The sequence below is a fragment of the Anneissia japonica genome, unplaced genomic scaffold (assembly GCF_011630105.1).
Source record: "Anneissia japonica isolate Jap-2015-1 unplaced genomic scaffold, ASM1163010v1 scaffold287753_len344599_cov186, whole genome shotgun sequence".
In the NCBI taxonomy this organism is placed as follows: Eukaryota; Metazoa; Echinodermata; class Crinoidea; order Comatulida; family Comatulidae; genus Anneissia; species Anneissia japonica.
In genome coordinates, this window is record NW_022712461.1 from 122,424 (window position 1) to 147,991 (window position 25,568).

Below are 25,568 nucleotides of genomic sequence, written 5' to 3' on the forward strand. Positions count from 1 at the left end.
ACTCTCTGTGTTCATTGTTTCAATAGTTTATTTGTAATGGATGAACATATTAGTTAAGTTGATAGGCCTATTTTAATTCAGTAGTCATCTAACACTGAAGAGGAACGCAGCCGCGTTCGAAATATTTGTTTAACAAAATGTCATGCTCCAAGAGTCAACGGCTTACGTCGATTTATTCTTCGACCCATGATTGTGTAAACACATATTTTTTTTAGAAAATAACTCTCCAACCCACACAGCGGTTCTTGGTGTACATTGGGGGAAAAGTTTACTAAAAATAATTATTACAAAACACCATACTTTGAAAAGAAAACATAGCTGTACAATGTGTTATTGTATATAACAAAAAGATTTTATTGCGAAACGAGGAAATATACAATATAATACTAACGTACAGTACAGTTCAGTGTGGATACAGGAATTTGAAATAGAGGGGAGCCAGGGAGGGGCTTTCACAGATGGCAGGTCTCAGAAGGTTGAGGTAAGAAAGTTATGATTATGACATCGTTAGATGGCCGGAAACGGCAGTCTTATGCTTAAGATTTAAATATTTTTCTTTTTCTAAATTTGTTTGAATTTTGAAAAAATTTAGAGATGGGTGGGGGTGCAGTGCGGGGCCGGCTTACCCACCTGAACCCGCTACTGCAGTTATTTGATGTTAAAGCCCCATTCCCGGCCAAATTTCAGTTGTTAAGAAAAATCTAATTTTTATATAATGTTATAAAGACTTATAAATATAATACGAAATTGTTTAACTAAATTTTGACATTCCTAAGCATGAAAAAAATGTAAAATACGACTGAAATTTGATTTTTTGTGTTCCACACAAAAAATAAATGCGGATGAATTTTTCATGTTTGATTTTGCGATAGGTCGTGCGAAGAAATATAGTAGGCGCCGAAAACATAAGTCTATCCAACACTGCTAGGCTAGGCTAGGTTACCTCGATTTAGATTCTGTTATCACACATAAAAACGGCCGACATGGTATATTCCGTTGCTAGTGTTGACACTTGTGAAATATAATATTTCATAGGAATTATTTCAAATTTGTTAAAAAACTGATTCTGACCGAGATTTTGACACTTAATTATCCCATTAGAGAGGGCACACTTTATTGACTGTATAAAGTATACATAAAAGCGAGAGTATTCCAGCGGATGCGATCTACAACCTCCGAATTTGCCTAGTAACGAAGAATTCGTCGAGAAAATGGTAATATTCTATGAGAAATAGTCTGTATTTCTCATTTTTTTTATTTTTTTGCGTAAAACTAAAATTTATGCCAATATTTTTCCATGATTTATAATAATTGGAGTAATGCATATGCATCTTTTCTATTAAAAAAAAAATCTGTTTTTAGTGAAATTTTGCCGGGAATGGGGCTTTAAGGTGTTTACTATTGTTCTTTAAACATCAAGTTCTTTACTTTCTGTTTCTTCAGTATATAAAATTGATTTGCTTACGAATATAGTTAAGTTATCTTAAATTGATTTGTATAGGAAAATATTTTGTATAATGATAATAACATACGATCAACGCTTGCGTTTAAAACCTCCCTTCTTAACTTTTATATTTTCATTTCAGCATGTACGAGTTGTTTTATTTAACTGACTCATTTTCTATAGAGATTTCTCTATTATAATACCACATAATATCATTAATTTTATATAGTGTACGCCCAGTGATGGCGCCAGGATCTGCCCGACAGGGGGGGGGTGTTGGGCTAGGCGAGCGAAGCGAGCCTCACTCGGCTGGTCGGGGGGTGGGGGCAGCCGCCTAGAAGCCACAGGGGGTCCAGCTACTGATATTTGACGAATTTTGGTAAATTTTTATCAGTTATTTGATAGGCATCGAACTACCGTAATGACTTCATGTATGTTTTTTAATGTCAAAATTCCAAAACCGATTTAAAAAAAATTTTTGAGAAACAAAGAGTATGCAATGTAACCAACTAAACTATATTCAAATCCGTTTTACATTTTATATTATTTTTAAAAAAAACACACCGTATTACATTACAATACTATCCTCCCATCATGGCGAAATCCAGGTTTTTCATAATCCATGTGATTGTGAATTATTAACAACAAAATTACGGATAAGAATAATGTCTTACTGTAAATTGTAAGGCCACCAATTTGTGACAATATTATACTACGATGAATTAAGAAAACACAATGTCACCGGGAACATCACAGTGCAAGTTATAAATTTTGGAAATTTTGCCTGAAATCTGTAAACCACGAGGTTGCTCCCCGATCAAGATGTATTCCAAGCATCATGAGGATATCCAAACGAGCATTTGTCATAGTAGAACGTAAACCATTTTAATTAGTCCCATTGAACAGGGGCGGATCCAGAATTTTTCAAACTGGGGGAGGAGCATTTGTATTTTTTTAAATTTCAATACATATCATTAATATGCACTGACATTTTAAAAACTAGTGTCAAAACGCTGTTTTGACACTTGACACTGTTCTGCTGACTTACGTTCCAATAGATGTTTGAACGTAATTAATTCATTGTGAATTAGAACATGTTGTTTCATGGGCTTAATTCAATGTGAAAAATAAAATATACGGTAGTCGGATAACTTAAAATAAAATGGCACGTGAATTTATGTTATTATATTATTATTATTATTATTATTATTATTATTATTATTATTATTATTATTATTATTATTATCATTATCATTATCATTATCATTATCATTATCATTATTATTATTATTATTATTATTATTATTATTATTGTTGTTGTTGTTGTTATTATTGTGATGAAAACTTAACACAAACGGTACACAAATATGTCAATGAAGGCGATAAGGAGAATGTAAAATATATATTTTATTTTTTTGTTCCCCGACGGAATGCATTCGTCTTCCCCGACGGGGGGCTAGGCTTCCCCGACGAGGGGAAGCTAGCCCCCCGTCGGGGCTCGTTAGTACCTTTCCCCGGTGTTATTTTTTGAGATACGTTGACAAGAATACTAAAACAATTTATCTATTTCTGTTTTGATCAGACAATGTTTCGAAACGTGTGATTCGGATTCATGCGATGCGCTGAAAGAACCGGTATTGACTGCAGTTTCAGATTATTCCAATTTGAAAGCAGAGGAGGCAAGGTATTGCAAGACATCGATAAAAAAGAAAACAAGCCAAAATAATTATTCGGACGAAATTGCTTGTAAAGGTAAAAAGCGAAGTCAGACGATGGCTCTAAAATCTTGCGACAAATATCAAGAAAACACGAAGTTTGAAGAAACTAGCGAGGAAGAAACAACCGACAAATTAAAGGATGTCGTGAAGAAAGAAGACGTCTCTGATTACTGGACATTTGAACCAGCCCATGTAATTCCATTATATCATCAATATTATTATTATTATTATTATTATTATTATTATTATTATTATTATTATTATTATTATTACCGATATTTATTATTATTATTATTAATTAATAATATCATTATTAGTAATATTATTAGGCCTATTGTAATTAAGCCTATTTATTTTTCTTAACATATCTCAATACTTCCACCAATTTTGACTGCAACAACAATTTAGGCTTTAACGAAATGAAATGATATTGTTCCAAATTGTCTTTCACAACAACACAAACAAGTAAGAGGTGATGTATTTGATCTGAAATGAACTCATGGGCTTATAATCCGGCTTTTAATTTATTTTCTAGGAAAATGTTCGGAATTGGGAGTCAACATTCAGAGTTTTATTGAAAGAAATTAATCAGTGTCCAAACTTGGACATCGTGATCTCTGATGATAAACGGATGGTAGTGGCGCTCGTTACTTCAACAGGTGCGACAATAAAATTCGGCCGCGTTGAGTTAACAATTCCTGAGGGAGCATTGAAAGAGAAGACGTTTGTGTTTATATACATGTTAGAATTCACAGAAACCCCTGGAAGTATCCCACTGTGTCCTGAAGTCATGTGCGGACCACCAGGCCTTCAGTTCGAAACCTACGTAACACTCACCGTAGAACTATTCCGTAACCTACCGGTATCAACCAGGTCACTATCCACAAAGGCGCTTATGTTATGTAAGCAAGAACCTAGTGACTGGAAGACGATATCTGAAGCTGATGGAAGCTCATTTATCAAAAACAACCGGTCATATACTTTGACCGACCACTTTACCAGATTTAAAACAGTGCTGGAGGAAACGAATTCAGACGGCACAGGACGTAAAATAAAGCGCTTGATAGAGATAAGCCTAAGCGAAAGAAATGTCCACGGGGAAAAAGAGATCCTGGTAGAATTCCGGAAGGTCAGTTTTGGTTCAGTAATGTTAACCTTATGATAGTTATACATTAATATAGTGAATACATTTACGCTCCTAGATATACACATTAAATATACAGTATGGTTTTCAGTTGACGTTCAGCCAGGATGTTTCAAGCATATATAATATATATATATATGTATATCTGTCTCTTATACACATCTAGATGTGTATAAGAGACAGAGATAGTACAGTGCATACATACACAACATGAATTTAAAAAGAAAAACTAACTAAATTTAAGACTATAATATAATAGATTTAAACATTTAAACGTCATACCATATAAAATATACTACAGCATACATTGATTATTGTATTTATATTTAAAAAACAGAATTTCCAGTATTGTCAACAAATTGATTCAGTCCAGTACGGTTACTGTGATGAATCTAGCACCATAAAAATCGAAGTTGGGGATCATCAGGTATGTTCTTGGAATAAACTGTAGATTTGGCAATCATAAGTGGAATTAGTCCCTAAACAGTACGTTAAATAGGTTAAAATGGTGAAATGAGGTTACTGTATCGGTAGTAGCCATATCACATAGCCACATACAGTAAAACCTCGATTAAGAAGCCCCATGATCTTAATCTCAAGAAGAAGCCCATCTCATAATGAAGCTTTGTATAATATTTAAACGACTCTGGTATGTACATACAAATTGTACATTTTCTGTTATTTCAGGATGACCTGCGAGTAGATTATGAGAAAATTTACCTCCTTACATATTTTCTCTTTGTTGCAGGAGGTGACATTTCCTCACTTTGCTGAAAACCTTCTTAACATAAACAACAATTTTTCCGCCGTCAGTTACTCTGCTCCATTTAAGGAAATTCCTATTTTTTGCAATTTTTACTTGGATGAATCCAAATTCCAAATGACTCCACAAAATAGCGAATTGGATACGAATCAGCTTTATAAGCCTACTATTAAGAAGCCTCAAACAAACGTGAACAACATCTGTTTGAAAGAACTCTGTTCCAAAATTGATATGGAAATGAATCGTGAATTTGAAGTGTTTCTCTTGGAAAATGTAAACGAAAACGAAAAGAAAATGCCTAGAAACATTGAGCTCACTGTGAGAAGGTTTCTATCTGAGAATGATGAAAATTTACAAAAGTTACAAGCCAAGCTACGTGAGTGTGGAATGGATGGAGCAGCCGACGCAGTGAATGCAATTCGTAAGAGCTTATCACTTCGTTGGTTATAAGCTGGAATATTAATATTAACACTTCTAAATAGCATGTAGAGCAGCAATAGTTCGTTTGGCTAGGTTTGTTGCTTGTCATGAAAATTTAGTCCTACGTATGTTTGTTTCGATTATCAACTTATTAATCAATTCATTTCCGACAATTTCTCTTGTAGCCGTCAATCCTGCTCGTCGACCTCTTCCCTCAACCTCAACTGATGATATTCAATCACTAAATTCATTAGCATCTGGAAATATTTTTTCTAATCAAGGAGTGGTAGACTCAAATTCCGGCTGTGGTCCTTTAGCACTTTCATATGGAGTCAACAGAGCCGACGACAAGGGGAAATGTAGGCCGGAAGAGCGTGAACAACCTGGAAATGATGAAGAAGCAAATCGAAAAAAGAGTGAACAGGATGGCAATCCCGAGCCGACTTATGAAAACGTCAAGCCTGTTCATAGGCAAAGTGAATTACAAACAAAGAAGGAACCTACTTATGTAACGCGAGACAAGAAAAACTAGACTGTATACCATGGATATAACTCCATTGGTGTGTAGACCAACCTTCAACACTGTTCAGTGTATAATTTACCTATAAAGAGTACGGTAGTTATCTTTCAAATGTAATGTATTCCGAGAAGACAACTGTGCAGTGGTCCTAAGAATAGGCTTACTCCTCCGGCTTGAATTATTTCTGAAATAAACAATTTAACAGTAGTCAGGGGTGGATCCAGCATTTGTCCGACGGGAGGTCCAATGTCCCCGACCGAGGGGGGGGGGGGGGGGAGGACGATGTCCCCGACGAGAACTTAAGTAGGCGGTAGTAGTTTCGGAGTAGTCCACGCAATACCCCAGAAACTAAGAAAATGTTAACATTCGACTACTAATAGGGGGACTATGTAAAAATTAAATATCGCCATTTTCCCCCGACGAATTACGTTTTTCTCCCCGACGGGGTGGAGGGGGAAGTTCTTTCCACACTGCCACTGCCCCTGCTAGATTCAAGGATCCGCGAAGTAAGAAATTTGGTTAAATCAGGTTACCATATCAGAATGCTACATGTCCGATACTGGCAAACGTTCTTGTTCTTTTTCCGCTCAACATTTGCGAACCCTCTTCCACCTAAGCTTCGACTAACTAATGTTCAATACTGATGCTTTCAAGACGCGGTCTTCAATAAGAGATTTAGGTGGCCGGGCCGGCCCCGACCACCCCCCTCTTTTTGGAAGTTTAAAGAAAAAAAAAACAAGAAAGAAAGAAAAAGAAAAAAATTGATCGTCCAAAACGCCTCAGAGGTTATTTTCGAGCGTCTAGAACACAAAAAAATTCGCTGGGGCATTCCCCCGGACCCTAGGGTAGTATTATCTCGATCGGCCCACTTTCGCCCCCCCCCCCCCCTCCCCCCCCCTATTTTGGACATTTCTGGATCCGCCCCTGGTTGCTGATACTAATCAACGATTGTGGTCGACCGCAGTTGCCACCAGCAGATATTTAACCCATTCATGATACAGTATGGTACTTCATAGTCGCCTGTCCATCATCATTGAAACCAATTCTAACAATTTCTCCACACGGTTCCTGTTGTTATCCTTAAATATAATGTACTTCTATGTTGATCTAAGAAACCTGCATAATGATTTTCAACATTTTAATTGCAACTCATTTATAATACTGTATTTATTCGAATAAACGCCCCTAGGCGTTAATTGTTGAGTTTTTGCAGGGTCTTTTATTCGAGGAATGCGTTTATTTTTATTAGTGTAAAATGGATAGGCCTACGTAAAATAGCCTACTCAAATAAACGCCCATTAATTTCACTGTAAAATGTGGAACTAAAACACATAGACCTAATTACCGTCAAATATGTATTGTAGGCCTATATCATCAAGACGTATTGATCCGAACCAGGTTAGAACAAAATATAATTCTACTGGAGTTGAACATTAATAGAATGTGTTAAGAATGATGTCGCTTTTATTAGATTTATTTACAATCATTTAGGAGAAAAAAATTGAGAGAGGCATTTTTTCCAAATGAGGCTCTAGCGGATGCGTATATTTAAAAGCGGAACATTTATTCGAATAAATACAGTTATTAAATTTTACATGTATTACTAAATGTTTTTTTAAATTTATTTTTAATGTACGTATTTGTTTGTATTCTTCCAGTGTATTTATATTTAATGTTTCTTTAGTGATACATTTTCTAAATTATATTATGCAGGACCATGTATTAATCAAATCTTTACTATTATATTCTATATTTAGAAAGGTTTCACTTTCATCTGCAAAAGCGGGACGTTTATAAAATTATAGTTAAAGACATACCAATATAGATTAGAGTATAATCTTGTATATGACATTATACTTTTTTGGCCTACTGGTATGATTATCTAACTTTTATGATAGTAACAGCCGGCAGCCATTTTGCCAGTGTTTATTTAGAAAGGTTTCTCTGTCATTTGCAAAGTTGGGACGTTTATAACATTATAGTTAAAGACGTACCAATATTAAATAAGAATATATTCTTGTATATCAAATCAAATCAAATCAAAATTAACATTTATTTCCTTCAAAACGTAAATTACAATATTCATTGAAATGTAACATATAAATAACATAAGTATTGAAGGGGGCACAATTCCGAAAAGCAGAGCTTGTGATGGATGTGCCCAAGACAATTAAATATGACATTATACTTTTTTGGCTTGTTGGTATGATTATCTAACGGCAGCCGGCGGCCTTTTTGCGAGTGTATCAGGTCCAAAACAATTTATGAATCTGCGGAACACAGACAATAATTACTAATGATTTGTTAAAGCAATAACAGTAGTCTTAATATCTTTTATTGGCTTTCAAAATTCAACTTTTGTTTATCTTGCTTGTCACTCTTAAGTTATTTTATTAAAAATATATATATATTGTTTTATCTTTGTATGATTAAAACGGCTTATTCTAAAAAAACAAACAATTTAGAATAAAATATAAACACTAACTTAATCATTTTTATAACTTTAAAGGCCTATATTTCTATGTTTGGTCATTTAATATTTTGTCAATCAAATACTTAATCTGTATATTTAAAAACAACACAATACATAAAAAATATATATTATTTTCAAGCTAAATAACCAGTAAGAAAAAATATGAATTTGATTGTTTTCCTTGTATGTCTATTTTGTTTTCTATTGTACAATGCAGTTGTATTTCAGTATTTTTTTAAATTCAATATTTCACTCAGAAGTATCTCACAAGGCAATCTCAAACCTTAGGAACGAGGTACCAACTAAAACATCTTAATTAAATAATGAAATTACAGTAGCAATTGGCACAAAAAGACTATTTAAGAAAAATTCAATTTAAACTTTGAACTCATTAAAATATATCAATCTAATCAACAGATATTTTACTACAAAAATCCTTAAGTTGATTATCATTAAATTTAATTGTCAATATGTAAAAGAATTAGAGGAAATGCATTTGTTTAACAGTCATGGGAATATATGTCAGGTGAAAAGTTTTCTCATTCAAATTTTAATAATAAGTCAACAATATTAACATAAAAATTACACAATTCAAATGGAATCTAATTTTTAGTTCATGACAGACGGTGATATTAAATTAATAACTGAAATTCAAAAATGTCCAGTATCTAAGATAAACGTCTGAACCTTATTAAACAAACAGTTAATTGACTAGGTCTGTACATAACAAATTGTTGTAATATGAACTTGTGTGGTTAAGGATAACATTTTCATATTTTGATTATATCTGTAATGGTTATAAGACCGTAAATTGCCGTATTTAGTTGTTGTATTGTATTGTCACGGCCAGTGCTTTAACCAAACATGTTTAATTTTCGTCATTACAATAAATGAGAATTTCCATCCGATGGTGGTTTTTCTTGTCTTTTCATTTATTTTGCCTGTGTATTCGCCGCTAGGGACACAAAACACAATTTTCATAATTTGTAAGTATTAAATGACACTCACTTTGAACACTTTCTTAAAAAGAAAAACAATAAGTATTTTATAATAAATAATTTAGAGTTACTTTTTTTTTTATAAGAACGTTTCATAAGAACACTGAGGCTGAAATTGTTTAAAAATTAAAAACAAAATTAGAACAAATTGAGGCCGAGGTAAAATATCAAATGAGGTTTAAATAAATAAAACAAAAAACAAAAAAAGAACAAAGAAATCAGGATATTCACATACAGTAAAATAATAATTAATGTTTGAAAAGGTTATATCAACATTGTATCTACTCCATTAATGTTATTAGATGCGATTTAATCTGAAGTTCAGGGAACGACACACAAAATACTCGGCTTAAAGCTTATGCTGAAATTTTTCCCTCAAACCAGCCATTCTCATCCAGTCCCCGTATATTTCTGCTAACAAGAAGGTCACAGATTGTATGGTACGGTTTAAAAGAAGAACAAATTAAGAACATTTTGAGCCTCAAATTGGCCAAAAAATGAGAACACTGAGTCTGAAAAAAATTTTACTGGTTCTTATATAAAAAAGTTTATTCAATTATAATTAGTAAAATAAAATTCTAAATATAGTGTAGAACAAAATAGAGTAACCAACCCTATCACACTAACATACGGTAGCAGATAAGTCTCAGTAAATACAGAAATATAAACATCAGGATCCCACACTAGACCAAAGTAAGGTACCTTACCTTAGACCAACACAAGCTCAACGGATTCCAGAGCCTTATAACCTTCCCCAACTCCGTCCCACAGGATCTCCTCCTAGATCGCTATTTCCTATGAAGTTGTCCCTTGGAAAAAAAAATTGATGGTAAAATATCTGTAAGTTCTAATTTTCTTTCCATTCATGTCGTTGCGTAATAATTATACAAAATGCATGCATGTAATCTATTTTCCTTATTATAACAATTTCTTAATTGAAACATAATTAACACTTATCTAAACATAAAACATAAAAGTGCTTTTAATAAGTAGTACAAAATATCAACTTCAGTGTTGATAACAAGGATGATGAAGATGACGATGATGATATAATAATGATAACAACAATATTAATAATAACAACAACACCAATAATAATAATATATACAATCATTCGTTATTTCAAAATATACATATCACATAAAAACGAAACGATACTAAAAAAAAACTATGATTGTGAGGATGATTATGACGATGACGACGACGATGATGATGATAATGATGATGAAGACGATGAAAATGATGATAGTAAAATTGGAGTAAGTACCTGGTACAAATGATTTCAACACCAATGCGTTGATTAATAGATGCAGTGTTACGAAATCCTACCCCAGAGAGCTCAGTATAGGCATTATGGTGTTTGATTCAATCATCCGGGTAATATAATGTTACAAGTACGCCTTGTTGGCATGATACAATATATATCCAGGCAATCATTAAACATAAGATTCACGAACGCCTATGTAGGTTATGTCAAAAAGTAACGTTAACACAACGTTTCAGCGACGTTTCCAAATTTATTTAGTCAGAAATTACGTTATAAATACCTATTATTTTATGTTACTACAGAAAACGTTTTGAATACCAAATTGCACCCTTGGTATAACGTTATTACTATAACGTAATAGGCCTATTCATAAGGTGGGATATCGTCATGACCATAATTATCATTATCATCATATCAATCATATAAATTATTATTATTATTATATTATTATTGTCATCATCATCATCATCATCATCATCATCATCATCATCATCATCATTATTATTATTATTATTATTATTATTATTATTATTATTATTATTATTATTATTATTATTATTATTATTATTGTTATTATTATTATTATTATCAACAACTTTTCAACTCGCCTATTTAAATTTTCACATGGCCCAGTTTCCAAATAGGCTAACACTGTCTTAATCGGAATGATAACATGCAACAATCTGCCCTCGAAATTTTCCCCCAAAAATGTCATAAACGTTTTCAAATTTTTCGAAATTCACCTCTATTATTGTTATAGGTTTATTCATAAAGGGATTTACAATTTGTTTTGTAAGTGCTTCATAAAAAATATTTCAAATTAGCACAAAAGAGTTTGTTTTTTTTTGTTTTTTTTGTTATTCACGGAGCTTACAATTGATACACCCCGAAGGCCTTACGTGTTTAATTCGACAAAAGCTTTTGCTGTGTTTAAATAACTGCTCAATACTTGGTTATTTTCTGCGTGTACTTTAGTATAACGATTTTCCTGTTCTTCCTGAATTCCGGAAAACTAGAACACAAACATGTCAAATACATGCGGTAATCATGATTTGGTAGCTCTAAAACTTGTAGCAATATACCAAATTCACTGTGGGCATTGAAGCAATCTACGGGTGATAAAAAAACTCAGTCAGCAGCAGATTGAGACGGAATTAGTCGTTTGCAGTTCACATTAAGGTAAGTTCAGTAACAGTGTGTCCGTGAATGAAAAGCTAGCCAACATTTAATAACAGGTGTAATAGCGATAACAGTAATAGGTCTAGTAGTAAAATTAATTGTGATCATTCAGTGGTACCATATACTCCGCTTCGTAATATAATAATAATGATTATGATGATGATGGTGATAATGATGATGATATGATGATGATAATAATAATAATAATAATAATAATAATAATAATAATAATAATAATAATCATAATAATAATAATAATAATAATAATAATAATAATAATAATAATAATAATAATAATAATAATAATAATAATACTAACATCAGCAACAACAACAGCAGTTACAGGCCAGCAACAACATGATCTTGCCGAGTTGAGCACTTAGTGCAATTGCTTACTTTCCACCATATTTTGAGCACCATTCCGGAAAATTCCTAACTTGTGTGTGTTTGTGCTTATCTCACCAGACAACAAAAAGTAGCAGCAGCAAAAACAACAGCAGCAGTACGCAACAGCAACAGTAGTAGCAATAGTAGTAGTAGTAGTAGTAGTAATAAAAATAATAATAATAATAATAATAATAATAATAATAATAATAATAATAATAATAATAATAATAATAATAATAATAATAATAATAATAATAATAATAATAATAATAATAATAATCGAAATAAAACACCTCCTGTGATTTTAACTCGACTACCCTATGGCTTTTAATGTCTTCTTTTATCTGCAAAATGCCTATTTTTAGACGAATATTAGTTAATTTTTATTTCAGTTTATTCAAACTTTCGAAACGGAGAGATGAAATGTATAATAATATCTTCTACCTCTTTACGTATCTGATTTTTTTAGCAAACATCATAAAAATATGTAATCATTTTAGGTTTATCTGGGGGTTTTTAATAGTGAAAAGGAAATTTTTAACCACACGATCTTGTGGTTCTACCAAACCTCTTTCTTTCCCAAAAGAGTTATTGTGCGCGACGATGTCGAAGATAATAGTGAAGCGACCGTGCATATCACACACAACAATTCACTCAATATTGCAACATGTTTTGCCTTTTTCTCTTCCTCTTTTCTTTCTATTTCCTTTTCGCATCATACCAAAGCTGTCTATTATTTCCACTTCATTCTATATTCAAATTGCTTTATTTAAATTTAGGATTATGTATATAGCTATATATTATATGAATATAATGTAGGTCTTCTAACCTAAATATATGGACATAATATATAAATATATGTACATAATATGTAAATATATGTAGTATTGTAATGTGATGGGTACAAGCACAACACATTATTATAGTTGATATGTTGAATAACATCATAGGCTATCTAATTTGGAGAATCCAGGTATTTATCGTACAGTAGACAAATTGACTACCGCATTCCATAGAATTAATCATGATATTGCCATGACCAAGATGATAAAATCTGGTGTTAGGCATTTAATCATTCCAGCGATTTGCAGTTTCTTATCCTATCTCACCCAGTCAGTAGCGTAACAATGGGGCGCTTCCTGAAACTGGGGGCCCTTTTTGGGTCTCGGTTGCCAATTCCATCGTGTGATTTTAGATGTGCTCGCCTTTTAATCATGTTTACATTGTTATTCTAAATGTTCTTAATGACGAATTATTTTTATGACGGATTCAGTTATTTGAAATAAAGGGGCCATGGAGGGACTTCCACAACTGGAAAGTCTAATAGGGCCTATACCGCCTCAGTCCCACCATGGTTGGGCCTGAGCTATGGCACCTCTAGCTGACCGGAAATGGCACTCACAGACACAATATTGTGAATAGACCTATAATTTACTCTTTATCTCCATTTAAAAACTATTTTGACAAATCTAGTGGGGCCCTGGACCGGCAAGCCCCCCCCCCCTCCTCTTTATTGCATCACTGGATATATGTCCTACAGTCGTATCGGAGACACATTTGATGTTGCCCTGGGGACTAAGATAAGAAAAAATATGATTATGGCACGTCTAGATGGCCAGAAATGGCACTCACAGACTTAAAATTGTAAACATAATTTTCTTTTTATTTAGTACGTGGGGTCCCGGGCCGACAGGGCGTTCCTCCCTTTAGTCCGCCACTGGATATGATATAAGCCCTACAGTCGATTTCAGAGACACATTATGGTGTTATGTATCAACAAAGTCATTTTTGGTCAGGGTGGTCGGGCCCCTAACTGCCGGGGCCCTGCAGACCGTCGCATGAGCGCATATGCGTTACGCGCGGTGTTAAATTTAAAGCTGCCGCACACGAGAGCTATCTGCTTACGCCAAGTGTCATTTCTTGGCATTTGGCGTACGCACATAGCTCTCGTGCGCGGTGCAATTTCGAACGTTTTTTTGTCATTCGTGGCGCTTAAAGGCCAAATATCTATCGTGTTTGATTTTTTTTGGCACGCGTGCCAAATTCACAGCGTGTGCGGCGAACAAAAGCTATCTGCTTACGACCCTTACGCATACTACGCATGCGTAACCATACGCCACGTGTTCTAAATATTTATTTATTTTATTTATTTATTTATTTCATTCCATCCGACAGCGTAAAACGCCAATTACAGGATTCATAAAATTCAATATAAAATATTTATGTACAATATATAGAAATTACATTATAAAACAATTAAAATTAATACAATAAAAATAGAAAATAGCACACGATATAAAACAGCAAACCTAAGTAAATACAATTGATAATACCAGAAATAATTAGCTTGCGCTTAACGATTATTACACTTTAAATTTGTTTAACTGAACTGTAAATCGCACCCCACAAATGGCAGCGTCTACTATTACTAGTCAATTACTGGCCAATGGTATTTACTGTACCCTATAGTCTTTTCTTCCTTCATCCTTTATTCTTTCACAATTTTACGTTTTATTCATATTTTTCATAATGTTATACTCTCACATGATAGTCACTCATTTAGTTAGGCCTAGGCTAGACCTCGGCTATGCATTAATTACATATTATTTAAATATACAATTTTAATAGATAAGATTAGTTTAACCTGGACCTAGTAATTCGTAATTACACAATACATTAAATTTAAATGTAAATATAATAACGTTAACGAATGAATAACAATAATTAAAACGTGTACATAGTATCACTACTACAATAATAACATTAATATTTTTCAATCTTATAATAAATTTTATATAGCCGGAGTTAATATAAAGGCTTTTTCTATGAAGAGAATGACCTGTACGAAACACGAACTCTTGTAGACCAAATCCAGTACTGTTACGATTTTAATCGTGCGGGAAATATCCTCAAGATGGGTCACCCTCTTGAAATATGGTATTAAATAAATAAATAAAAGACTGCCGATCTAATCGATGGTATTGGCGGAATTTTTCCGGGTCTTCAGCTGACAGTTCTTTTATCAACCTGGAATATGCCCCTTGGTTCTCTCTTCTCATTATCCATTATTCAGTCCATATTCAACAATAATATGGCCAATAACACCTCATCCTCATCTGAAGAGCTGCTATTGTCCATAATGATGCCATAATATTAAAGAGGTGGGGTGCAATTTACAGTTCAGTCAAACAAATTTAAAGTGTACTGGTAATAATCGTTAATAATTTAAGCGCAAGCTAATATTTAGAACACGTGGGCGTATGGTTACGCATGCGTAGTATGCGTAAGCCGTAAGCAGATAGCTTTTGTTCGCCGCACACGATATATGAATTTGGCACGCGTGCCAAAAAATATCAAACAAGATAGATATTTGGCGTAAGCGCCAGGAATGACAAAAAACGTTCGAAATTGCACCGCACACGAGAGCTATGTGCGTACGCCAAATGCCACGAATGACACTTGGCGTAAGCAGATAGCTCTCGTGTGCGGCAGGCTTAAATTTAACACCGCGCGTAACGCATATGATAAAAAAATATAAACATGTGGAGTATCCTCCGGGTACCAAACTGGAATCCAGCATATTCACTGTAATGGTAAATGATGCGGGTGCCCCAACTAAAAATTGGAAGTTTGTTGATGACTAAACCCCGGGGGAGGTAATAAATACAAGGAAAAGCCATACTTACCCACCCAAACTTCAAGGCCATCTGATGCATTAAACAACTGGTGTAAACCAAACAATATGCTCCCTAAAGCAGCCAAGTGCCATAGTTCTTAATGTTCATGAAAACCCATTGATTTGAATCTGAATAAACTATAAGTGGGAAAAATATTAAAGTTGTTGATAAAATAATATTGTTAGGTGTTGAAATACAAGAAAATCATTTTTTCTTCTGTTTTTTTTTTCTATTTTAAATTTGTTATGTCTATTGTTTCTTTCTGTTGTAAAATTGTTCGTACATTTAGATATATTTTTAGAGTATTAGAATAGTAAATAATTTATTTGATTGTATTAAATAAATGTTGTATATAGCAAATTACTGTTCTCTATTTGTAATTGTAAGTTGTTGTATTTTCATAGTATTCCAATGAGCAATCTCTTGTAATAAATTAATTGCTTTATTATTATTGTAATATTTTGTAATTGTTAATGTGCATTTTTTTGTAATACAGACAATTTTAGCCTCGTGCTACTTCTTTGTATTTATGTATTTATCTTTTATATCGTAATATATATATATATATATATATATTATATATATATATGTATATATATATATATATATACAGTATATATATAGAAAGAAATGTAATTGTGAGTGTTATATAGGCCCTATAGGCTTAAAATATATTTTGACAACGTTTAATTTGTTTGCCAATGTAGCCTTATCCCATGTATTATATTTCGAATTTAATCGAAAAACTAATGGCATCATCCCACTCTCTTTCATACAGGTTGTGGTACATCAGGTTTCGTAATATGACCGACGAGGCGGAAATTGAAGTGCCCTCTGACTCACGCATAGGCGGCGGCCTACTACGAAACCGCCCTTCGTCGAACAGGCGGGATAGACCACCTGGCATATTATTGATTACTGATAGAGATCTACCACCTGTACCTTCATCGCCTGTGGATAAGGATAATTCCATAAAGCGAATAAATCCTATGTTTTCAAAAGATGCACCTTATAAGCATGTAACACATTCTGAACTTCATGATGCAATACAGCGCCTGAAGCCTGTAAAACCAACAGATGCTAATGTTAATGAGACTGAAGGTTCTCCAGGTCAAACCTCGCAGAAGGATGACATGGGTGACAATATTCAGACAATGGTAGATCATCAACAGCCAGCAAAACTACCGGTATTTAATCAGAAACAGCCTATGGTCAATATATCTCTAACACCGCCGTGTTCAGAAAAAGGGACACAACGGAGTAAAGAAACGGATGGAGTTGGAGATGAAACCGAGAATAAACATTGTTCATACCCACATGGAAAGACCCCAAAGCTAGAAACCCAGGGAAGCAAAATTTATGATACTCATATACCAAGAAATGAAAACGAAAAAGGAAACAAATCTTTCTGCAATCAAACTGTCTCTGTCAACGTAGAGAATCCCGATAACTCTGACGCAAATTACGATACCGTTCAAGAGACAAGTAATGAAAGTATGTATGCCACAATAGCTGACGTCATTAGACGAAAAGAGTCAAAGCCATTTGTTCCCACACAGAAAAGTACGAAATCTAATAGTTTGCCAGATATAATCGTACCAGAATCCATTTCGAATATAGAAACGTTAAGCGTTAATGTTCCGAAGAATCTGCCGTATGTACCCATGATTTCTAAGGTAAAACTCGCACATGTTTTCAGGGTTTTGTATAGCATTCATTGCCACTTGCACCTTACAGTACTAGAATAATCATATAATTTATAATGCATAATGGGGAGAGTGGCGAGACCCAACAAAGTCCAACACTTTTGAGAGTTTTAGAGTGGTTATTGTGGTCATTACAAACGTGTTTCAATTTATTGAATATATACAATATTAGTTGTATTATTTCTATTAGGCCTACATAGATGGTGCATTATAAAATACTTTAGCACGCGGTATGTCGGATTAATTACAACATACTATTGCAGGTCTACACTCTTAAATCAATTTCTTGATGTTCTGAGATACATTTTATTCAATTTAAAGGCGTTTTAGATATTGTTTTTTTTTTTCTAGTTTTGTGTTCCCTTCCTTTAGACTCCACTTCCACTATCCCCGCGGAGCGACATCTCATCATTAAATCTTCCTAGAACAATTGAAACAAATTATGATGAATTAGAATTTGGCTATAAATTTTCTGTCACAAAAATATCATGGATTCGATCACTTTGGTCCCATTTCACAAGGGTGGCGCCAGTGGGGCCCCCCTCGGGGAGTAAAAGCACAATTCGTCGGGGAGAAAAAAATATTATATGTATCTTTTACATATTAGTAGACTCTAAAATCGATTAAATAAGCCTTTGAAATCCTTAAATTGTCGAAATTTTCTCCCCCGCCCCACCCCGTCGGGCAAATCCTGGCGCCACCCCTGCCATTTTACACAAATTCTCTTGTTTTTATAGCTGTGTTTTCTTTTTTCTTTAGACTCCTCTTCCTCTACCTCCACCTCCACGGAACGACCTCTCAGATATAAATCTTCCCACCATTGAAACAAATTATGACGAATTAGCATTTCGCTATGAAGATTTTTTGTCACATATCAATCATGAATCCGATCCTTTTATTGCCAACTTTACACAAGACAATTTCTCTGCTGCGCTCTTTAAAGAAGAAGGCGGAATTTTGAACGTGAACGGTGCACACCTCACTATACCAAACGGGGCAATAAAGACCCCCACAGTTTTGTTTCTCTACTGTGCTGGCAACGACTGTGAAGATATCGAGCAACACGGAGGATTATCTATGCAGTACCAGGTCAGCCCAGTTATAATATGTGGCCCGAAGACTGCATTCGATGAGTGTATTTTCTTAACGCTTAATAAATACGAAATTGATGATAGTGAGTGGACTTGTTCGCCGCAGAGCAGAGGATCGGACGAAACCAGCAAATGGGCGCCAATTAAAGATTCGGACATCTCCATTCAGCAGGGAAATCGATGGGTTTACGCTCTTGAAAGCTTACGTGGCCTGACAGAATTTAAGCTAGTTGGATATCCAATACGTAGGGCTCAAGATGATTCTGACGGGATGTACGACGTACCGATCGATCATTACATAACAGTGCAGATGAGTGCAGTCATCGATGACTCGAAAAACACTGAATTACTGACAATCACAATGAGGAAGGTAGCAAAAACTGACCCAACGAATTCAACAGTAAGTACATCAAAGCACATTGGAACGAAAAGCTACACATTTTACATTCGACTTGTATGAAACATAAACAACCATATTAGGCGAGCGGTAAGGCAGGGGCGTCGCTAGCTACAGCCTTAACATCGGCGCTGGTTCCAGCCGCTCCTCGCCCAAGGTTCGGTTGGTAGAACCAAGTATTCTCGGATAAGGACTTAAAATGGAGGTCCAGTGTATACATCTGGCTCGTGTGCACTTTAAAGAACCCATTGCATCTTTCGGAAGAGTAGGGGGTTACCCCGATGTTATGGTTCATTTCAGTCCCTGTCGTTGTGGAATGATGTGAACATGTATCTACCAAGAAGCTCCTCTTTACGGCTGCTAGGTAGTCACAGACCACGCCCATACGCAATTCAGCACAATGACGCTGAAAGTTATGGGTTATTCTCCTACCTTCCTACCTACCTTTATTTGTTTTATATATATTTTGATAAAAATATAAATTATGTTTACACAAGGAAGTCCAGGATTAGCAAAAACTAAAACTTATCATGAAAGAGTAGGCACAATTACTAATAATATAAACACTTCTTTTAGATTCAGAAAGAAACAACATTCTTGCTTAGCCAACTTGGAGGGGAATTTCTCTTAATGAAGATATTTGGAGAAAATGAGGTATGTCGAGTCGAGTCAATTGTTATTTTATGAAACTTACCAAATCGCTATAAAATAAATATGCATGATATTAACATAATTGTAGGCATATTAGGAAAAATAACTCTCTTCGTCAACAGTCTGCACTCCAGTTCACCAACGTTCTAATTCCGAAACCACCAACATTTTTCAATCTTTTAACATAAAGATATTTTTTCTAATTTGAGACTGAACCCCGCGACCACCCCATATTTTCAGGTCCATTTGGTGGTCTCGAATTGGAGGGTAAACTGTATAAAGTGATAATATAGGATTATTTTGTTTTAAGCAAATAGGGATTCGACCTCAGGACCGCTTGTTAACTTTATGATCTACCAAATATAAGGAAAATGAGTAACTAGATGTTATTATTAGGACAACCCGTGGTAACATCGTACGGTGAAACTGTCCTAATAATAAGATTTAGTGGTATAATTAAACGATTAAAATTAAGAGGGATATCTCTTTTAAAGAGACAACCCGATTAAGAGGACACTTTGCTGACTGCGAATCGAGTAAAATCTTATAATTTAACATTACGTCTGAACAACAATTCAAGAGACACACCTATTAAGTGGACACTTATTTTAGTCCCGAGTGTATCCGATCTCGAAAAGGGGTTTTACTCTCGGTTATGTTTTGTATTAAAGAAAATTCATATAGGAAGCATGATATGTGGTCGACAGTCATTTATAGAGTGTTCATTCAAACTTCCGAGCACGGGACGTAGAAATTTACCAATCGAATTACGACAGGAACTGAAAAAGAAAAGTTTCCAACTGAACATCATTCGTAAAGATTCATTGACAAACAAGGTAGGTGTTCATATATTGCTCATTATTAAATTAAAGTACTCTCTTCATGTAAACGATGAATTTTTACTCGAAAAGAATGCCAGGGATCTCTCCAATTTCACTCTTTCTCGAGTGAAAATTCACCCTTAAATGAGTGAATATTTATCTTAAAATGGTGAAAAATTACTAAAATTCACTCTGAATAGAGTGAAATCTCACTCTTTCTATTTCACTCCATCAGGAGTGGTTCCTGTAGGCACACTTTCACTCCATTTTTACTCTTTTGCGTTTAGAGAGTATATTATCCTTGATAATTAAACAAAATATATAATGAATTTAAAACTAATGTAACGGTGCCGAACGCTGTATTTTAATTGGCCCAATTTATTTAATTTGAAATTAATTAATGTTAAATTTTAACTGGAATTTTTTATTCATATAGTAATTTGAACATTTGAAATTGAATCTTTATTCAAAATAATAATTTTCTATAAATTACTATCTTGATGTATTGATTATGCTTTAATTGTATCTTGTAATTGTAATTGGACAAATAAAATTGAATCTGAATCTGTAAAATCGATCCCACTTTACGTAACATTCCTACTGAATTTGACATTCTCCATCCCGAATTTTCTGAAAGTGGAATTGGGAAGAACTCCTAATAAACTCGGCTCTGGAGAGCATTTTAATAAGGATTTCTGCCCGCTCCAAAAGACCCTGCCCCAGAGAGATGGAGGTGAGGGTTCATCCATCAATGATCAATTAAAAATATTTAAATACACAATATGTACAAGACACTAAAATATATTACTTACTACTATAAAATTACTATATTAATTACTACTATATATAATGACCATTTTTGTTACTTTTGAACAATGATATAAAAATGTGAAAATATGTCATTGTACGAAAGGTTGCAGTATTGAAAATTTTCTGCAAAAGTCCCTAAAAATTTACAGTGTTATTTGACAATAGGAAAGGTCTAGTACTAAAAGTTGCTCAACAATATAGAAATCCCTATAGAACGTTTCTGTCTTTTTCAAATCAAGGCTATCCATAAAAACGGGTTTTTTTTTCGATCGTGAGAAAATTAGATTATTGATGTTTGCCAACTCTATGTTCAATCGGCAGCTAAAAAGTGCATTGCTGTTTACAGAATTCAAAAATACAAAAATGTATAAGGAAGTAGCTGATTACGGTTGGTTTTGAATAAACAAAATAAAATTTCGGTTTTTTTAAATATTGTGCACCTAAGTTTATTTGATATTTGTCTTTTTATATTGATATTTACAGATAATGTGTTGAATTAAAATGTTACCGTAACTTTGCTTTTAATATAAAGAACTTGTTTTCGAACAAAAAAGAGGATTAATTGATGTTCAAATTAATGTATCATGCCTTGAACATAGATAAATGGTAATTACTATTTAGGCTAAATATACATAAATCTGTCAGTCAGTCAGTCAGTCAACCAATAAACCAACCAAAATCAACCAATTATTAGGCCTATCCACATAAAATAAATGCCAACACAAAGTCACTTATAATCAGTTAATTCTGTTTGAAGATGTTTTGTTATCACAACTACTCCTGAAATGATTTAAATTAAAATACATCAGAATCGTTTACTCTAACATGCATAAATATAAATATTCAAGTGTTATTGTTTTTATTAGTAATATTTATCATTATTGTTACTAACTAACACCTTACCAACGTAATTGGAAATATTAGGGTGTCTTACTCTATTTATTCATCTCATTGCATTGGTAGCTGCAGGATGGTGCTACTCAGTGGGTGAAAGATATTCGAATTTTCTGCACGCTTTTATCGCAAAATCGTTTTAAAAAGATAAAAGAATGTGCTGAACCTGATCACTGGGCTCAATTCTGTAAGCTAGCTTTCCAATTCAGTGATGCACAGGCAGATCATTTCAGGAAACTTCCGTACTGTCGCTCCCTTGCTATCAACCTCTACATGGCCATCAATGACACTTGCGGTAATACACTACAGGTCCTCACACCGCTTCGGATATTACTGGAAAAGGCTGACATTTTCCAGGCCCCCAGTATAGTGGAAGGTGAAATTAAAGGTAGGCATTTCTCATCGTTTTCACCCTCGCAAGCCATTTAATAAAGGCCAAATAAAATCTAAAAAATCCAAAACATAAAACTTGTCATGTTTATCAGTGGTGGACCCTGGAATTTGAAAACAAAGTGGGCCCAGGGAGGGACTTTGACAGAAGGAGGGTCTATACCACCTCAGCCCCCACCATGGTTGGGCTGAGGTAAAACAATTTACGATTATGTCACCTCTAGATGGCCGGAAATGGTACTATAAGACTTATAAAAATAAAATATTATGCCAACAGAGAACGAAAGCCTCGCTTCCTCTTTTCAAATTGCAACCACACAGAGTCATATACTAGTCCTGGGCTGGCTAACAAGTAGACCTACTGGTTGATTGGATGTGTAAAAATATTCTATCATCCCATAACCTACTTCGATCTTCATTTTACTCTTTAAGAACTCTTATCTTTGTGTGAAACTTCGGACGGGTACATCCCTGAGGATTCAGGAAGCGATGACAACGGGGACTACGAAAGTGACAATGAAATTGATTCAATGTATGCATCAATCTTGGAGAGAAGAGCATCGATGCCATGACTGGAAGCAATGACAACGGGGACGGCGACAGTGACAATAAAATAAAATGAACTCAATTCGCATCTGTCATCGAAAGAAGAGCGTCGGTCGATGCATGACCAGAAGCCTGGAATGACAACGGGGACGGCGAAGCAGACAAGATTAACTAAGGGCTTTCCACTTCATTGGTAGGCCTATTATACCATGCCATACACACCAACCGATTTGGTAATGCATTTGATTTATACTGTGCTACTATATATATTCAGGTATACTTTATTCAATAAATGACAATTGACCTACAAGCAGCCAAGGGCTGAAACCGTAGTCTCACAAATAAAGTTACAGAGGCCTACTTAAAGCATAAAAAGCACTACGAAAAAGAAAAAACAAGAACCACTTACAAGTTACAACATATTATTTAAAATTTTGGCAATTGTAACAACAGGTGACCTTTTAAATTGCTCGGATTTGCCAAAAGGATTCTCAAATAAAGGGCGGGATCGCAGGTCTATACCAAGTTGGCGACAAGGAGAGGGCATGTTACGAAATAAATCAGGCAAGAAGTTTCTTACCAAAAGACAACAAATGATCCCTCCTCGTCGACAGTGATGGAAGACCAGCGATCTCACACGAGTCAACGTATCTACGATCAGTTCCCAAAATTATTCTAAGGGCGCGCTTCTGAATCCTTTCGATGGCACGAGATTTTTTTTTATCAGTAAAGCCGAATACTCACTGCGTCGTACGACCGTCGCACGACGAATCCACATTTGCTTACGGCGAGCGATAGACGACGCAACGCCGTCTGTTCACTGTCAGTGTGGCAATCTGAACGGATCCTCATTAAAAAGACGATCCATTGGGTCCGCGTCTTCGCGTGCGTTCTTCGTCGCGTTGCCGTCGCGTCGCTGTCGCACGCAGTGAGTAACCGGCTTAAGATAACCATGCCACACAGGACATGCATATTGTAATAATAGTCTTATATAAGACACGTAAACACTAATACGGTCAGTTACAGGAACATTTGCTCTTTTAAGAATGCATAATGCTCCTACGATATCGTCAGCATGAATATTCCATCTTTACTTAAAAAATACTAGTCTTCTGAAGAGCATATTGCAAAGGTCGCTCATATATTTGGTTTTGTGTTTTTTTGATACTGTATAAATATTTTTGCAAAGATTATTGTCATACATGTACAGACTTGTAAAGAGGTAGAAAATTATTAAGAATACTTTCATTCGTTGTCCACCAATCTTTGAGGTAAATATCATTATGAATTGTTTTATGGATTTCTGGGGTGCCCTGGGACGCACATCAATTTAATGCTCAATGATTAACCTTGCTTCAGGGGTGGCGCCAGTATTTGCCCGACGTGGGGGGGGGGCGAGGTCCCCGACGAAGGATCAGATTTCCCCGACGAAAGCAAAGTGAGCGTGGTCGACCTTAGATTAAAAGGCTGGGGCAAAGTGGTCCTGGAGGAGAAGCCCCTGAAAATTTAGGGGTTTCAAAGGCTTATAATCGATTTTATAGTCTACTAGTGGAAAATAGGCTACATATAATTTCTTTTTCTCACCGACGAATTGTGCTTATTCTCCCCGAGGGGGCGGGGGGATTCGGATTTTCACTAAATGTTTCGTATTTAGTATTTAGTGATTGTAAGGCGTCTTTAAAAAGCCATGTATATAAATAGGGCCAACCTATTAAACACCGGGAAATTTAGCCTACGCTAATGAAACCTGCAAAATTCCCACATTATTAGTCATACAGTGCTGAATTCTTCTATCGTTTCTAGAAACTGTTGCACATAGATTGAAGCAACTTAGTTTTTAAGTAAATTTTAAATTTATTTTTTTAGCAATTTTAAGGGTCTTATAATGAAAGAGTAAATAATTGGTAGCCTATTGTTTATGCATCTATGGCAAGGATATGTTTTCCAGTTTATGTTTTCATTCTAATTATATATATTATATTATTGAAATTTGAGCATTTCAAATATTGAAATACAGGAAAAGGTGATTGAAAGTAGATCACAAGCACTCAACACTGCCAAGAATCATCCGGGTTCTTTGGCGATTGCACAATTTTGACAGACAAGAGATAAATCGCACCTGTGCTTAATATTACGGGGGGTTTTTTTTAAATGTTTTTTAATAATTACCTATTCTTAATAATAGATAATAATAAATAAATAAATACTTAATTTCAAGTTGACGCCTGTGTACTTTAGCATTGGGAATAATGGAAATAAAGAAGAAATATAA

At 34.5% G+C, this 25,568-nt stretch overlaps 2 protein-coding genes across 5 annotated transcripts in view; both read left to right on the forward strand.

Annotated features, from left to right (window-relative positions):
- LOC117107818 overlaps nucleotides 1–6,678 on the forward strand; it is a 20,414-nt gene extending 13,736 nt beyond the window's left edge. For 2 of the 4 annotated variants that reach the window (XM_033249599.1, XM_033249600.1), the window contains exons 4-8: nucleotides 3,027–3,354; nucleotides 3,698–4,291; nucleotides 4,644–4,733; nucleotides 5,055–5,490; nucleotides 5,675–6,678. In XM_033249599.1, coding sequence (XP_033105490.1) covers nucleotides 3,027–3,354; nucleotides 3,698–4,291; nucleotides 4,644–4,733; nucleotides 5,055–5,490; nucleotides 5,675–6,021 — 1,795 coding nt within the window. In that variant the 3' untranslated portion in view covers nucleotides 6,022–6,678. Of the gene's footprint in view, nucleotides 1–60; nucleotides 482–907; nucleotides 1,215–3,026; nucleotides 3,355–3,697; nucleotides 4,292–4,643; nucleotides 4,734–5,054; nucleotides 5,491–5,674 lie in introns of those variants that run through there. The other 2 variants (XM_033249601.1, XM_033249602.1) reach the window with 2 other exon arrangements.
- A 4,989-nt stretch (nucleotides 6,679–11,667) lies between these two features.
- On the forward strand, nucleotides 11,668–25,568 carry LOC117107817. The gene is made up of 7 exons (XM_033249597.1): nucleotides 11,668–11,926; nucleotides 16,769–17,666; nucleotides 18,456–19,187; nucleotides 19,761–19,838; nucleotides 20,507–20,671; nucleotides 22,430–22,748; nucleotides 23,183–25,568. Exons 2-7 carry the CDS (start codon nucleotides 16,794–16,796, stop codon nucleotides 23,320–23,322), a joined length of 2,307 nt encoding a protein of 768 aa, XP_033105488.1. The 5' UTR covers nucleotides 11,668–11,926; nucleotides 16,769–16,793; the 3' UTR covers nucleotides 23,323–25,568.

Excerpts from the sequence above, each read along its gene's own strand:
- LOC117107817 (XM_033249597.1), top strand. The coding sequence starts at position 16,794 with ATGACCGACGAGGCGGAAATTGAAGTGCCCTCTGACTCACGCATAGGC. Across the intron at positions 19,839-20,506 it reads AGATATTTGGAGAAAATGAG|AAAATTCATATAGGAAGCAT; the intron begins GTATGTCGAGTC and ends TTTGTATTAAAG. Across the intron at positions 20,672-22,429 it reads AAGATTCATTGACAAACAAG|CTGCAGGATGGTGCTACTCA; the intron begins GTAGGTGTTCAT and ends TTGCATTGGTAG.